This window comes from Aspergillus clavatus, genomic scaffold (genome assembly GCF_000002715.2).
Source record: "Aspergillus clavatus NRRL 1 1099423829800 genomic scaffold, whole genome shotgun sequence".
Lineage (NCBI taxonomy): Eukaryota > Fungi > Ascomycota > Eurotiomycetes > Eurotiales > Aspergillaceae > Aspergillus > Aspergillus clavatus.
In genome coordinates this window covers 1,556,489-1,572,390 of record NW_001517099.1, presented here as the reverse complement: position 1 = coordinate 1,572,390, position 15,902 = coordinate 1,556,489, and the positions used below count along the sequence as shown (strand labels likewise).

The window sequence follows — 15,902 nt, the reverse complement described above, 5'->3', positions numbered from 1 at the left end:
GTTCTCTTGGCGGTTGTGGTTGTTGATGTTGTTGCTGTTGCTGCTGGCTTGGGGGTGAGTAGGGCGGCGGAGGGGGTGATAAGGAATCCTCTGCTGAGAGTTAGATCCGAATTTAGTTCCAGCATTCCCCGAGCTAATGATGATACACCGACAACCAAGTGGGGTAGGATTGAAGAAAGGAAGGAGGCAAGTACAGACCTGTATGAGGTGCAGTCTGTCGCGAATGTGGAACAATACGAAGCATATTGTTCGTCTGAGGATACGAAGCATGGCCTGTGGTCAAAGGACCCCCGTGAACTGGGCCCCAATCCTGAGGATTGTAGGGCACATTATACTGTCTGGACGCCATGGGAGACGGTCCTATTGTTGCGCTGGCTGGCGAGGCAACAGCGGAGGAGTGACCTTGTATGAATGGACTCGAAAGCGAGGTGGTTGACAGAGGCGTCGATGCGTATCCTGCCCCGAGGACGACCGCAAGCCCCTGTACCTGATGAGGGCTCAAAGAGGTCGTTAGAGGAGGCGGCTGCACAGCATGTTCTCGACGGCCCGGAGACAGCTGATTGCTGGTGTTGGGATGAATTGACGGCCAGCCGGAGTGAGGATAGGAAGTCAGCGGCGGCTCGTGACCAACATTACTTGACGGCAACCAGCTGTAGAACAACCAAGCAATCAGTTTCCTGGTAGCCCTCTTGGAGACGCAGAAAAGAGGACCAAGTAAGCATTCAAGAAGAGGGGCCCGCGCACCTATTCATACTGGCAGTAAGAATCAAAAGGCAACGAGAGGTGAGGCCATGGTTTCAGAGCCGCGCGCAGGAATGGGATCAGATCCAAGAGCGAAGACCACAGACCCTGAACCTACCAGACGCGACAGGTCATCGAAAGGATGCGAGAGAGCGACTCCGATTTCTATTCTTTGCAACACTTAGACTAGTGCCACCCGCCATGGAGGAGGCTTGCACGCAAAAGAACAATCGGCCGTTCAACGGGCATAACTCGTCGGATCCACCATTGGGAGGGGTGGGAAAGAAGATAAAAATAACAACAAGGACCTGGGCCTTTGGCACCATCGGCCGGGATGAACGAGGCTACAGATCGTCTGCAGAATCCGGCATGGTTGGTCTTTGACCTGATGCTCCCACGATATGCAGCATTGGGGCGCCCGTCACACGCGGCGTGGTGTTGGCGCTTATAGCAGGGGATCCAGGCTCTCTTACAGGTCCACACCCCAGTCTCTCCATGCCAAGCAGCTATCGCCATGAACAAATGAAAGCCCCTATCACACTGGGGGTTGACCGTAATCTTATAAGATTGTCCGAGGTCAAACTAAATTGGCGATAGCTCAAACATGGGGAGGTAGGCTCCAGGGTGGAAATACTCAAAATAGATTCACAGGCACAAGGATATGCCCAACGACACCTTATAAAAAGCAAGATGGACTTCAGCAAAATAAAATATTGTAATTTGGGTTCGACTAAACTTCGACTACTGATGGGTTCAAAGGTCCATGCGGACAAAACGATTGCCCTGAGCCATGTATCCAACCCGGAAAAAAACCATGTACTAAATGTACTCTACGAAGGTGAACCAGAGGACCAGCATCGGAAGACCTGTGAGATCCTTTTTAAGCTGTTAGCACTGTTATACGCGAACGTGGCATGCAAAAAGTGGATATGGGAAATGGATTGATTTCAGATCAATGCCCTGTCACAGGCGGTGGTCATCAATGAATGATTATGTTGACCGTCGTGATTAAAAATAAAGTAAATCATCATTGAAAAGAGGGGGTAGGCAGAAACAAGAAAAGAAGAGTAGTACTCACAGTCAGCACACAATGTGTCTTCTAGAGATGCCACACTCATGACGTCTCCGGGGGAGATGCCAATCTAACTAAGCGGACAGTTGGTCAGTATCAAATGCTTCCTCGGTGTAGCAGATATAAGCCAAGTGTTGCGACTAATCAGTCATGACAGTTGTCGTCGTCATCAGCGATGCTGACTTGGACATATGCTTGTCTTTGTTTTATGTCGAATCATCATTTTGGGAGTGAAGGCGAGATGAGGAACCTACATACAGTTCCTGTATTTGGGCGCACCATGGTCGTCGGTAATATTGGTTCTATAAAAGAAGAGCTGTCATGGAATTAGCCATGGTCTAACCGTTTCAAATAAGATATTTCAGAAGCAGAAATGCGAGTCAGTTTTGCATGAATGGTATAAAAAAAGATGTTGTCTGCATCGATAACTCGAATAAGACTCGTCATCTAGGGAATCATCACGGTACGGGTATGAACATTTTGAACAAGGAGAGTTGCAAATTACCTTTTCCAAGGTCAAATGGACTTTTATTATCGAGATATCTAGATGCTGATCGAGAACATCAGCATCGAGCCAAGCAAGATTTGGCAGTGAATTCACGTTTTCAACAGGTAATCAGTGGGCGAGGTTTTCTAGGCCTGCCGCAAATGAGGCATATCCATCAAGACCGAGCGTTTTTTAACGCCCGTCGGAGCCCAGTGCCGCTTCATCATTGAAATGTTGGGAATAGCAAGCTCCAGAGAGATGCTTACCATTGACATGAGAGGGAAATTTCCCATTGAAGAATCCTGTGAGAAACTGCTCGCTATTAGTCTCAAGCCAAAGATATGATGAAAATGCGGGGAAAAAAATCATTTGAACATCAAATCAGAAATAGCCATTTGATATCGTCGAAGACCGGAAGGTCTCAGTCGGTAATTTCCAGCGTATAAAATACACAAAGCATCATATGATGTGGGTAGAGATGAGTGTGGGGGAAAGTGATCAGAACCATACCATTAAAAATATCCAGTATGAGCGCTCTACGGAGAGCTGAGAATCAAGGGTTAGTCCTACAGTGACGAATTAGCACACTGCAACCAGACCAATCCATATCGATCCGAGCAACAAGATTATGAAGAACATCAGACTGACGTGCAAAACCGAGTTTTCATTCCCAAAAAGGTCAAAGACTCTAGTTTGAAAAAGGTTGTAGGTTTCATCATGCTAGGGGAGAGGGGTGTGCAAGGGTATCGGTTTATGGAATTAGAACTCACCAGGCTACATGGTTTCTGGCAACTGTCGAGTCAGCACAAAATGCGAAGTGAGCAAATGCAATGAAGCAATGGTCAGCACCACAAGAAGTGATATTCCTCAAGCATGAAGAGGTCAAGCCATGCTCCCTGAAAGGATGCCGATGGCATTTGGTGTGTGTATTGATGGCGCTGTGAGTGTGGTGCGTGGGAAAAGGTTAAGAAGAAAAAAGTTCGTTGCGAAGTTTTTCAAGCTCGACCAACCGGAGCTAATTTTACCGAGCGAAACCTAAGCCAAAGAGGGCTAGGGTGTGTCGATGCTTAGGTAAGCATTCTACCCTCTAGGCCGGGTCAGCTGATCCGTACAACCGGCGCGCATCAATGGAGGAAATTCTTTGTTCCGGCCCGCATGACCTTCCTTAATTCGGGAACCCGAAATAGGAACAGAACGGGCGAGACTTGAATAGTCGCAGAGAACAGTAGGAGACTAGGAGTATGTATCAAATTTGCATATCTGCTGACCCTGTTGATCCACTTGATTGATCTGGTGAGTGATTTACGATTTACGGGGGGAGAAACTAGTTATGACTTATGAGGATAACAATCATAACATTGGGCAGAAGCCAGGAGAGAGCTGTACTTGGAAGTTGGGACAGAGTACACTGATCTCGGGAGAAGGGTTCATGCCATGCAGTCCTACCCTATCTACCCGGAACCTGGTCACCAATTTAATCAATATCAATATCAATATCAATATCAATAGCGGATCTCATCCGCATAGCATCGGCCCATCTCGAGGGTTAACTATTCCATACTCCATAGTCAAGCATTCAAAGCGCGGGGGAGGTCGGGGCAGATCGGACAGAGGAAGAAGAAAAGCCGGCAGATGACCGAAAGCAGACGAGGGCAGGCACTGCGGGGGGTAGTCTATGTACCTACTACCTACTTATTCTGTAGGGTAGTGACTTTTACCGAGTAGCGTTTAGTACGGGTCTAGTACGGTTTAGTACAGTCTAGTACGGGTAATGACGAAGACCATCGATGATCCAACAGATGGAGCTCTTACGTATCTCTTCTCCATGTCTGTCCATGTCCTCTGTCCTCTGTCCTCTGTCCTCGATCTGCTTAAGGATTGACAATCATTAATTATTATTATTATTGAGTGCGGGGGGGAAAACTCACAATGGTTCTGACTAAGAGCTAGATCCATATCTCCATTGCGTCAAATCACTTTCAATGATCCTCGCAGTGACCGGTTCTGCCCTGTTCTCCTGTTCTCCTGTTCTCCTGTTCTCCCCATCCGCCGGGCTCTGACGTTTCTCGTGATCCACCGGCAAAGAATTAATTGCTTCTTCCTCTGTCTCTAGGTCTAGATAGATATATAAAGAAGGGAATCATCCGGACTGCTAGTATACCTGTCGTTAATAGATTGTTCTCATTGCTATCTTCCTACCTTTCCTATCTATCTACCTATCTATCATCATCCACCCCCGTCCCGGTATACCTTCTCTTCCGGCCGCTTCGAACTATACCGACTCTCAAGACTCTCCTTGTTTCTCCGTCGAACCGAGGTTGTACATTAAACTCTTAAAGGCTTACCATCGTCTTTGCTCTCTCTCTCTCTTGTCATCCTCTCTGCCTCTGCTCTTCTCTCCTACACATCATCCACCCTTCTCTACATACATACACAGACACATACATATACAACATGTCTTTGAACGGAAACAGCGGTGCCCCTCCTGTGGGTCAGGAGAACATCAACCCAGACATCGTCACTCTCACACGATTCCTTACAGAAGAGCAGGCCAAGGTACCGGAAGCCACTGGTGATTTCACGTAAGTTGGACCTGTTGGGGAGTCCTGGAGTCACTCGTCCAGAAACTAACAGGCCCTCGCGGCTCCGCATAGACTACTCTGCCACGCTCTCCAGTTCGCCTTCAAGTCCATTGCCTACTACATCCGTCGGGCATCGCTGATCAACCTCACCGGCCTGGCGGGCTCGTCTAACACCACCGGTGATGACCAGAAGAAGCTCGACGTGATCGGCAATGACATCTTCATCTCCGCCATGCGCGGCTCCGGCAAATGCCGCATACTCGTCTCCGAAGAGGAGGAGGAGGTGATCGTGTTCGACGAGCACCCGAACGCGCGGTACGCCGTGGTTTGCGACCCGATCGACGGATCCTCCAACCTGGACGCGGGCGTCTCGGTAGGCACCATCTTCGGCATCTTCAAGCTCCCTGACGAGTCCCTCGGCCTCAACAAGAAGGTCACCGCCGACGACCTGCTCCGCCCCGGTACCGAGATGGTCGCCTCCGGCTTCACCATGTACGGCGCCTCCGCCCAGCTCGTCATCACCATGCAGAACGGCAGCGTCAACGGCTTCACCATGGAGAACTCCCTCGGCGAGTTCATCCTCACCCACCCCAACATGCGCCTCCCCGCCAAGCGCGCCATCTACTCCGTCAACGAGGGCAACAGCATGTACTGGGACGACTGGGTCAACGACTACTTCCACTCCCTCAAGTTCCCCGGCGAGGGCCAGAAGCCCTACAGCGCCCGTTACATCGGCTCCATGGTCGCCGACGCCTACCGCACCCTACTCTACGGTGGCATCTTCGCCTACCCCGCCGACAAGAAGAGCACCAAGGGCAAGCTGCGTATCCTGTACGAGTGCGCCCCCATGGCCATGATCTTCGAGAACGCCGGCGGCCTGGCCATCAACTCGCGCGCCGAGCGTCTGCTCGAGGTCGTCCCCGAGAACATCCACGACCGCAGCGGTGTGTTCCTGGGCTCCAAGGATGAGGTCCAGAAGGTCATTGATGCCTGCAACAAGAGCAAGAAGTAGATCGAATCGATTGATTTAATCCTTCTCTCATGCTTCTGAACTGAAACGAGCGGGTCGCCGGTCGGGCAAGGAGTTTCCTTTATTATTATTATTTTATTCTATTTTATTTTTTTTATTTTGATTTTTATTGTTCCTAGGATATGACGTCATTATAAGTCTGACGAGCGGCGTTAAGACTTTCATGATCTGCATGGACGGAGTCCTGTAATGAAAACAAAAGAAACCCACTTGAATGAAAGGAACCTATATATCCCAAGAGCACTTCCCCTCTACAAGAACTACAGTAACCCCACGGCCATATCTACAATCAACCCGGAAATACTCTAGAAGCCAATTGATTCCTCATAGAGGTATAGATCTAAGTTAAGTTAAAAAGAACAACGAGAATAGAGAATGTACAATCCAGACTTTAGTCCACTGGATCCTCTTCAAGGAGCGTTTTAAAGCTGAACGGAGCAAACGGTATGCCGTCGCCCATGAAGTGCTTGCTCATTGCCTCCACCCAGTGGAGACGGAGCGAGTGGAGCATGGCACTGGTGCCCTCCATGACACACAGGATGGCGATGGTCAGCGTGAACCACATGTAGAACGTCACGACGATCATGATGACGCGAAGGATGTGCGATTCCTGATCAAAGGCGCCGCCGAGGGTCATGTCCCACAGGACAATAGAGAGTTGCTGGTGAGCGAGAGAGAGAGCCCACAGACGGAGGTAAGATGCGGTATGCGAGATACAATTGAGGCAGAATTCGATGGTATGGATGACCTGGTGGATCATGATCTCAGAGAAGTCGAATTCCTCATGCTCTTCGTCGCCAAGATCTTGCGCGATCATCGCAACGCCCTCGCCATCGCTTGCCATGCTATCACGGACTCCAAGAAGCCCGCCGTCCACGTCGTGGTCCTCATCCAATGCGCTCACGCGGGACTGCTCTCCAAGGCCTCTGTATCCCAGAGCACGAGCACGGTTGTGTTCCCGACGGAGGTAGAAGGGCTTGAAGAAAAGCATGATGGGGACTTGAATGACAGCAAGCAGGAGCAGCACAACTTGCACCCCAGCTTGGCCCTTGTACAGTTCCTCTTCCACAGTTCCAGGAGATAGGAACATGAAGATGAGCATGTTCAAAAGACCGGGAGGGGATCGGCCGATGGCTTCCCAATTCACAGACCATTTGTACACAATGGTGAGGACGAGGTATCCAAAGATCGACTGGAAGAAGATCATGCCCGGGATGAAGTTGCCAATAATGTCAACCTTTGACTTGAAATGCCGAGCATTGACATACTGCAGGCAGAGAGCATAGGTCATCTAGGAGGGGAAAGTCAGTATTTGTACGATTCCTAAATCAATCGCCAGTGAAAACCAAAGGAAAAGAAGACACGTACGTGCGACCAACCCAGAATGATACTCATCTTCATCTTCAAGCTGTTCGTGAAAAGAAGCGAGTTTTCGGCTTCATGCCAGTTCCAATCCAGGCCAAAAGGGAAGCGGTAGCCGTCCTTCAGCGACGCCTCGACCGTCTGTCTCGGCTTGATATGATCGGGCCACTGCCACTGACTGTTGAAGACGGTGAACGACTTGGAGAAGACATCGTTGTAGATCAAGCCAGTGTACATGGAGAAGAGACCCATCATCAACATAATGTAGCGACCATAGAAAGCCATGTAGGTCAGTTCGTCCAGCTTAGTCTTGTGCAGCTTTCTTTCCCAGAAGATCATAGCGGCCGCGGCCATGGCCATCAAAAAACCGTGGCCAAAGTCACCAAACATGACCGCGAATAGGAACGGAAATGTGACGATGGTATACAATCCAGGATTGGCTTCCGAATACTTCGGGATACCATAAGCATTGACAATCGTCTGAAAAGCCTCTGTGAACTTGTTTGTCCTAACGTAGGTAGGCGGGGTCTTGTTGGTGCGGATTTGGTTGACAATGGTAGGAACGCTCAGTCCAGCACGATCATTGACATCTTGCAAGGTCGACTTGATCAACGGCAAGGAGTTGGTCGGACACCAGGCCTCCGCAATGAGTGTCTTCCTCGCCTGATCATAGGAGCACTTGTTGAGTGTGTCGTACACAGCCTTCTCCTTCCTAACGATAATCATCCAAGCCGCGAGCGAGCGAGCAATCTGCGTAAGTTCCGCATCCAGCGTGTTCTTGGTATTGCGCAGTACATTGCCCACATCACTCAGCCGCGTGTTGACCTCGTGGACCTGGTCCCGTCTCAGTTCGCTGTTCTCGTCGACACCATACAATGAAGCACCGAGTGATTCAGAAATCTTCCTGATCTTCGCAATGATGTGCTTGCCGTGAGCAAAGATCACGAAAACGTTCTTGTGCGACTCCTCGTTGGTAGCCGGATCGATGATCGGCTCGGGAATCTCCGACTGGTTCATGTACAGGTTACCGCGCAGGGTTCGCCAAAGGATCCGCTCAAAGGCCCCGATGCGGTCGCGAGGGATCACACCCGCAACAAAGCCAATGTTCATCTCCAGGAACGACTGCTGGGCCTGGGTGTCGCCGTTCGGCCCCCCGCGATGAGGCTGGTGTTCAACGTCACGCAGGAGGGGGGCTTCGTCATTTTCGAACGACTGGCGAATTTCGTCCGTGTGGGTGTGGGCACGGTCGAAGAAGCCGCCGGCTTCTCTAAGAACCCAGCGCCACTCAGTAAGCTCCACCTCGCGCTTCTTCAGGGTCTCGTAGCTATCGTTCAAAGAGGCGATTCTTTGCTCGAGACTCTCACTTCGCTCGGCGAGTTCATCAATTTCTGATGCCAGAGGGGCGGCCAGCGTGTCGGAGAACTCGGAGGAGGATCTCATCGGGATCCCTGCCTTATCCATCTGCGCATGGAAGTAACCTGCCAAAGACAAACGTATCAGCTAAAAGCCACATCCTAAGACCCTCGGCACTCCAACTCCAAGGTCTGGCACATACGCAACTGTCTCTCCACATTATCCAACCGCCGAATCTCCTTGGTAAACGTCCGCTGAAAGGCATTGGTGTCGGGATTCAGCTATCAACCACTTGTTAGCATCCCCTGGACCCCCAACACAATCCACAACCCATCCATCCGCATCGAACTCACATCTCTAAACTGAACCTGTCCAAGTTCTCCTAGGGCACTGACAACCTCTCGTCCGATCTCGTTGGCGATATAGAGCTGCGTCAAGCTCATATCCGACGAGCGGAAGAAGGTGTCCCTCGGAGCCATGGTGAAAGCGAAGCTGCCTGCAGCAGGCTCTTTTCACCAAAGGGATAATTTCTTGCGCGAAGACCCCGAAAAAAGTATTTTATATATTGCTCCAACTCCTTCGTCCGCTAATGATAGGAATAACGACAAAAATGAATGATAAAAAGAAAGATGCCGCTAGCTGGAGGCAGCATTCAACGCTCCGTCGGTGATGCACTGGGAGGCTTCAATCCGGAGAGCCGCGTGGCTGCTATAAAGCACGTGACCTTTATGTCATCGGATTATCTAAGCCGGCTTATTGTTAGCAACACCTGCCTTTGACTACAAGTGCATCAGTAGAATATTGTTCAATTCTAGGGATGACGGGATATATGTGATTGTGTAGTTCAGTTCGAAGCTGTAGTTTGAGATTTTCGACCTGGGTTTGAATCAATGCGAAAGGACTAATCCTACGATCTCTAGCTCTCTAGCTGTAGACCACCACCCAGTGTCTGAGATAAGGGAAATATATAACCATCTTCCCAAGTACAGCAGACATGTTGAACGGAATAATCACTATAAAATGACCAGGTTGAATCATGACCATGAATTGTTAAACAATGCCAGACTTGTTTGTTATTATATACAGGAAAAAACTTTGAGACAGAAAATTTAATACTTCAGGCCGATTTAGACCCAATTTTCGAAGAGTGGGATTCTATCCTATCGATCAAGCATAATCAAGAATGTTTCACTGTTTCAAGATATACTGAGTACTGACAGTACCTGCCACATTCTACGCAAAGTAGCTCTTCCAGAGAACACCCGAGAGGTCTTCGAGCTGATCTGACGTGAAAGCCTGGATGATATGGTCAGCATTCATATATTGACTTCGCTTTGACTTTTGAGTCTTACCTTTTGATCTATATGCCAAGTATCCTGTCGAGTCTTCTTGAACTCGCTGATGATGGACTTGACGCTTGAACCAACAATACCAGGGTCATTTGCGGCACGAATGCTGAGAGCTGTCAAGGCCTCTGGCATCCACCTGGGAGGTGGACTGTCGTATGGGAAGGCCTGAATCAGAGCTCCAAGTCCTAGCACCGCACCGTGCCTGACAATGATGAGTCTGGTGTGTTCGGGAGTTGGTGTACCGGCTCGCGAGGAGACCGGAGAGGCAATAGCAGAACGGGCTACGCGCTTGGGCTTCTTGGGGAATGGGTTTTCGACCAGAATCCTGGTAAAGCGCTCGAGGAGTTTGCCGACCATCTGCCGGCGCAGGAATACAGGCGAGCAGCGAATCATACCAGAAAGTGTAGCGGATGCTCCCGCCCTGACTTCATGCTGTGGATCCTCGAGCATGGTTGCGATGCAGTCGAACAGTTTTTCTCGATCCGCTGGAGAGAGCAAAAACAGACGGCGGAAGTATATGATCTGAATGTTGATCATAACTCGCAAGCGCTGATGCCAAGACGGTGATGTCTGTCCAATATGTATGAGAGACTTGATGAAACCGGAATCCTTTTCGGCCGGATAAGGGATGTTTGGTAGATGGCGGAAGACATGGTACGCCAACGACTGCAGCTCTGGATCTTCTTTGACGTCCATCATGTGCAGGAGTTGTCCGGTAAAAACATCGGGAAAGAAAGGAACTAGCTGAATGCACTCATGAGACGACAGAGTGGAGTCAAGCCAGAGGAGGACCGTCTTGCTGCCAGAAGTGTAGGAAGATGGTGTCTGCTGGCCAGGCGTTCGCTTCTGGCGCCACTCCTCGATCTGATTAAACACATTGCGCATCATTGCGGAGAACTGCTCGCTAGGTAGGTATGCATATGAACCAACAGAGGAAGATGTCTCCTGTGCTTGAAGAAGGCGTTTGAGATCCGCATACGACTCGTGATACCGTGTGCGATATATTGTGGCAAGAGTTTGCCCCATTGCCTCGCGGACTCCCTTGTACGGATGATCGAGATGTGCGAGGAAATTCTCAACAATCGGTTTCTCAAGCTGGAAGTGCCAGCCGGCATCAATGATACATTGATGCAACAGGTTGATCTTTGAGCTTTCTTTGAAGGCTGCATTGGTTGCCATATCTAACCGGAAGCTCGCAAGCCAATCAACCAAAGGCCAAGCTCTCCGAGGGTCCCGACATTGAAGGACCATATGGAGAAACGTTGTCCAGTACCCAGAATTCTCTGGAGTCAAACCATCGGTGAAGATCTTCTGCACGATCGGGAAAGCATATTCCCAAATCATTGTCCGCTTTTCCACACTACTATCCGCAACAGAGCTGATTAAAGCACCAAGAATCTCTGCGGTAGCTCTGTGTTGGTGCTTATCACTACCGTCCTCAAAGACTGCCTCGATCTCTTCTTGAACGTCTTTGAAAGTAGCTGTGGTGAGGCCATCGCGCAGCATCAGCTCAAAGGCGTAGAGAAGCATCATGGCGCAGGGCATACGGAATTTGTCCGATGACGGGTCTCGTGGCTCTTGCTTCAGATACATGAAGAACTTGGAGAACCATCCTCGGTCGAACAGTTTACCCATGTGTGTGCGAACCTTCCATTCCACCTCATCATAATCGATATCACGCTCCAGGTTGGCTTTATATGCAGGCATGCTATCTGACCAGACAAGCCATCCAGGAAAATCATGATCAATATAATACTCGGCTTCTGGCTTAGCGAAGCTGGCCAGATACTCCTCTGTCCAACCATTTTCGTATCGCTTAGTCGCAACTCTGATCTTGGCTGGGAAATACTGGTTGCCGAGGATATAATTCTTGTAATCATGGCTGCAGATCGCCCTAACGTCTATCATCGTAAACACCGCGATGAGGGCCTGGGAGTACATCCCACGCAAACCAGGATGATCATCGATAGACCCGAGAGTGACCAGATCTATAAGGTTGCTGCTGGCAATGTAATCGAACCTGAGGCCCATTGTGATGACAATGGTGGCTGCTCGGCTAGCAACCTTCCAATGAGAAACTCGGGCCAGATTGACCAACTCTTCGGACAGGTCGGCCTTCTTCTTCTCAATAACCACGCGTTTGTTGTTGATAGCTTTGCGCTTTCGCGAGATCTCATCTTGGACGTCCTCCTTGGGTGCGATCGCCTCCACAATGTTCCTATCAAGCACCGCCATCCTCTCCATTGCACGGCCATAGTCCATGATCTGGAAAACAGCACTCGAGCAGATCTTCTGCACAGATGGTTTATCAACCGCACTTGCGTCGATGAACGTTCTGATCAGAGTTGGCGCAAACTTCCAATGACGTCCAACAGTCTTCGCAACGCTGCTTAACAAAAGGGAAAATAGTGCACCTTTGATCCGTGCGTGATCATTTTCCTTGATACCTTTCTGGAGGGCTTTGAGCAAAGGAGGAATCACAAGAAGACGAGAGCCCCAGATAGCCTTGAGGGCTGACTCGCCGGCGCTCTGAGCGTTACGACGAGTTTCCGTGTAGAGTGAAACGCAGGATTCGGCAAGATCAAGGAGTAAAATACCATCAAGCCGTGACCTCGGTCTCGGAGCGGAGTTGTGCCTTAACCGCTGCAAGTGGTAGACATTAGCCCTCCGCACCAGCAGCGGGCGTGGGTAATCCTTCCGAGTACCGCTCATCTTATAAGGATGAATATCCGCTGCGAGAAGGCGGGTAACCCTGTCGAGCACATGAGCAGACCGTTCAATACCGACGTCTATGAACCACGAGCGGAATGCTGAATATAGAGCGGCAAAGCAAGGCACATCGTCCTCTTGCTTATCAGACAAGAACCTGTGGACGTCGTGAAGGACCCAACCCGCTCTTTCCCGAATATCATGGATGCAAGCGTAGAGTGGGTCATCATCCTTCAAAGGGTAACCGGTAGGATAGGTGAAGACCTCCCTGACGGTCGCATCATCGGAGCTATCAAGTGATGCGTCGGGATCCTCATCTCCGATACCATCCTGGGTGGGTAGGTCTTTTGCATCTGCCATCTCAACATCACTCGCTATTCCGTCTACTCCCTCGTCCTTCGTTCGAGACACTGCTGGACGGTCAAAGAGAACGGAAATACCAGAGATAATGAGCCGTAGTAGAACAAGGTTTCTGGAAACCTCATCTGACCAGTCTTTGCCACTGCCATCCCGCTTGACGCTGGCTGTCCCGTCGGTGAGAGCCCTGAGCTGCTTCAAAGCAGTTTCTGATTGATTCCGGAAGAGCTCGACAGCGAACTCAAGTTCTTCACGCTTCGGGACGTGCCATTTCACTGCGAGATTGTATGGATCTGGCTGATAGCTCCAGAGCTCAGGGGTGTATCCGTTGGCAAGGGCGGAAGGCTCGTAGAGCGAATAATCAGTGGTGTATGTTCCAGTGAGGTTGAGAAGAAGATGGTGAATGAAGTTTGAGATGTGAACTGTAGGGATTCCCCTGCATTTCTGCTGCATGTAAACCGCAATATCGAAGAGCTCCTTCCTGTGAGCTAGTACGGCATCTCCAACATGGACGACACACATGCTCAGCATACTGATATTCCACACCAAACCACGATCACGAGGAAGGACATCGGTTCCAGTGGTTCTAGTGGACCCAGCGCCATTATCATCGATTTCAGTCCGGATGGCCTGTGTTAAGACTGGGATAAAGTGCTTCAAAGCCTTTTCCGGATTCACCTTGCACACAGAATTGCAGATGAATGCCATTGCATCTCGTGCTTGATGAATAACATGATTTGAAACAAAATCAACGACCTTTGACAGGGCGATATCGTAATACTCGGGGGAAAGAGAAGACAGAAGTGGCATGAAGGTAGCAGGAAGAGTATTCACAATATTCTCTTCGGGAGATCCATTCCGTACCCTGCTCACATCTGGAAGGTTCTCCAAGAGGGTAAAGACACGGCCAAGGAAAGAGACAATAAAGTCACCAAAGCCACATGTTGAGGAGCGCAATATCATTTCCTCGTTTTCGTCACTCAACTCTGTATCGTAGTTTAGCTGAACTTCTTCACCCTCTGCTTCCATCCTTGCCATTTCGCCAGAAACCCATTGCATTGCCAGCATGTCACAATTGACGTCATCTCTGCCGCGAGTGAGATCAACCAAGGGGATGTTGTAACAGGCTGATTGTATGAATGACAAGGCATGTAGCGATTTCTCTAGGTCGTTGGCATCGATGCCTGGCAAAGCGAGCCCGAGCAGGGTGGTCATATGGCACCGGTACCCTTTTGTCCGTGAAATGACTCTTGATAGTACTTGGAGGGCTCGAAGAGACGAAGCCGTGCGATGAACCTCAACGAGACCCTGGAGAGATGGGTATATTCTCTGTAAAGCTCCTGGGAGGATCAGATGTGGCTCCAGAAACGCGAGATTTTGCAGAGTTGACAATGAGAAGCTGATGGCCGTGCCACTCTTCGCATAGATACCCATGAAAACCACGTCTCGCAGACAGAGCACGAAACGGCGCTTTAGAGGCTCCGTCAATTTTCGGTCTTCCGGGACCTCCATCTCGCCGCTCTGCTCGCGATTCCACCGCATGAGGAAGAAGTCAGAGAGATAGTAGACCAGCTGAGACAGAGTCTTAGTCCAACCTCCAGAATTGGAGGGGTGGAAGAAAGTTTCTACAGCCTGGATGAGACCCTCGAGTTGGGTCAGAATCGACTCTTCGGCCTCGGCGCAATCCGGTGAGAGGGACATCACGACCCATCTAGCAATGTGGTGTGCCACAGGGTGCTTTCGAGCATCCCGGTCAAGCATGATTCCCAGGCCCGATGATATATCAACAAGGGCACTGTATGGGGACGTTGACTGCCCCACAGGGATCTCCAACAATCTCAAGATAGCAGTAAAGATGAGCGCCGACTGCTCTTTGGTGAAGAGGCCATACGCAGAAAATGGTATATGTTCTGCAGGCAGCGAATCTCGAGCCAGGCGCGACAAATAGTCCAAGAAAGTCATATCAAATGTCTTTGAGCGATTGACGAGCGACCACAAGTGGAAATACGTGGGTAGATAGTGCTGCGGTAGAAGATCTCCTCTGTCCTGCGGGGGCGGCGAGGTCGGAAGGAGTAGATTGATCAACCCGACAACAACAAAGGCGCCTTCCGAGAACGAAGTTGTAAAGTGAGGAAGAAACTCCTCGAGCATAGCCGGCAGCTCACATGGATCGATGTAGAGCTGGACAAATGCACAGAGTTTCGTGAGCGTCTTGACATTGCGCTTCAGGTTGGTCGAATGGACCAGACCCGATTCTGTCGGCAGAACAAAAGCCTTCAATTCCTTGTAAAGAGGTTTCCAGTCGAGGATGAGGTCTTTCACCGGTCTGAGATAGTGCTTACGCCTGCAAAATTACGTCAGTGCTTGAGATTAGCCAGAAGACACCACACGTGCGAAAGCACTCACTTTGTGAGAAGCATGAACATGCTAGCGAACCGCTCCGAGATGTTGGGATCAATCCCTGGAGCCAGTGAAAGCTCGTAATAAAGCTTCACCAAGTTGATCCGCTCTGTGCGAGTCGGATCGAATTTGAGCGACAGCCATCCTCTCAACTCTCGTGTCCAGTGGACCGCGCCGGGACTGAAATCTCCCGCTTCCACTGCGATGTAGAGCTGATTCAATATTTCTCGCAGATTCCGCTTCCGCTCCGTTTCATCTTCGATCGGATATGGTAGGTATTTGAAGTAAGGATAGGTGCGAGGACGGACTCGTGCCTTGGGCTCGCCTTCCCCATTTATGCCCGACGGCTCCCCACCGGGAGAGGTGGCCCGTGAAATTTCATGTATGTGGTGGAAGTTCTGGGTGAGAATTGCCTTGGGCCCTGAGGTGTCCATAATCGTGTGGGATGTGCGATCGTTTA

General features: G+C 50.2%; 3 protein-coding genes across 3 annotated transcripts, besides 9 other annotated features; 1 reads left to right on the top strand and 2 right to left on the bottom strand.

The window, feature by feature from the left end:
- Positions 1-12: 12 nt before the first annotated feature.
- Positions 13-46: a microsatellite.
- A 3,732-nt stretch (positions 47-3,778) lies between these two features.
- Positions 3,779-3,808: a microsatellite.
- A 219-nt stretch (positions 3,809-4,027) lies between these two features.
- Positions 4,028-4,068: a microsatellite.
- Positions 4,031-4,068: a microsatellite.
- A 69-nt stretch (positions 4,069-4,137) lies between these two features.
- Positions 4,138-4,164: a microsatellite.
- Positions 4,165-4,309: 145 nt separating this feature from the next.
- Positions 4,310-4,342: a microsatellite.
- A 145-nt stretch (positions 4,343-4,487) lies between these two features.
- Positions 4,488-4,525: a microsatellite.
- Positions 4,526-4,754: 229 nt separating this feature from the next.
- On the top strand, positions 4,755-5,894 carry fbp1 (fructose 1,6-bisphosphate 1-phosphatase; the record flags this gene model as incomplete). Its single annotated transcript, XM_001271993.1, has 2 exons — positions 4,755-4,882; positions 4,955-5,894. 2 exons carry the CDS (start codon positions 4,755-4,757, stop codon positions 5,892-5,894), a joined length of 1,068 nt encoding a protein of 355 aa, XP_001271994.1.
- An 82-nt stretch (positions 5,895-5,976) lies between these two features.
- Positions 5,977-6,019: a microsatellite.
- Positions 5,978-6,019: a microsatellite.
- Positions 6,020-6,303: 284 nt separating this feature from the next.
- ACLA_050390 (H(+)-transporting V0 sector ATPase subunit a) lies at positions 6,304-9,106 on the bottom strand (the record flags this gene model as incomplete). Its single annotated transcript, XM_001271992.1, has 4 exons — positions 6,304-7,203; positions 7,281-8,752; positions 8,830-8,908; positions 8,981-9,106. The coding sequence occupies 4 exons, from the start codon at positions 9,104-9,106 to the stop codon at positions 6,304-6,306; spliced, it is 2,577 nt and encodes an 858-aa protein (XP_001271993.1).
- Positions 9,107-9,860: 754 nt separating this feature from the next.
- ACLA_050380 (proteasome activator BLM10) lies at positions 9,861-15,876 on the bottom strand (the record flags this gene model as incomplete). The annotated part of the gene is made up of 3 exons (XM_001271991.1): positions 9,861-9,923; positions 9,980-15,386; positions 15,449-15,876. 3 exons carry the CDS (start codon positions 15,874-15,876, stop codon positions 9,861-9,863), a joined length of 5,898 nt encoding a protein of 1,965 aa, XP_001271992.1.
- Between the last annotated feature and the right edge of the window lie 26 nt (positions 15,877-15,902).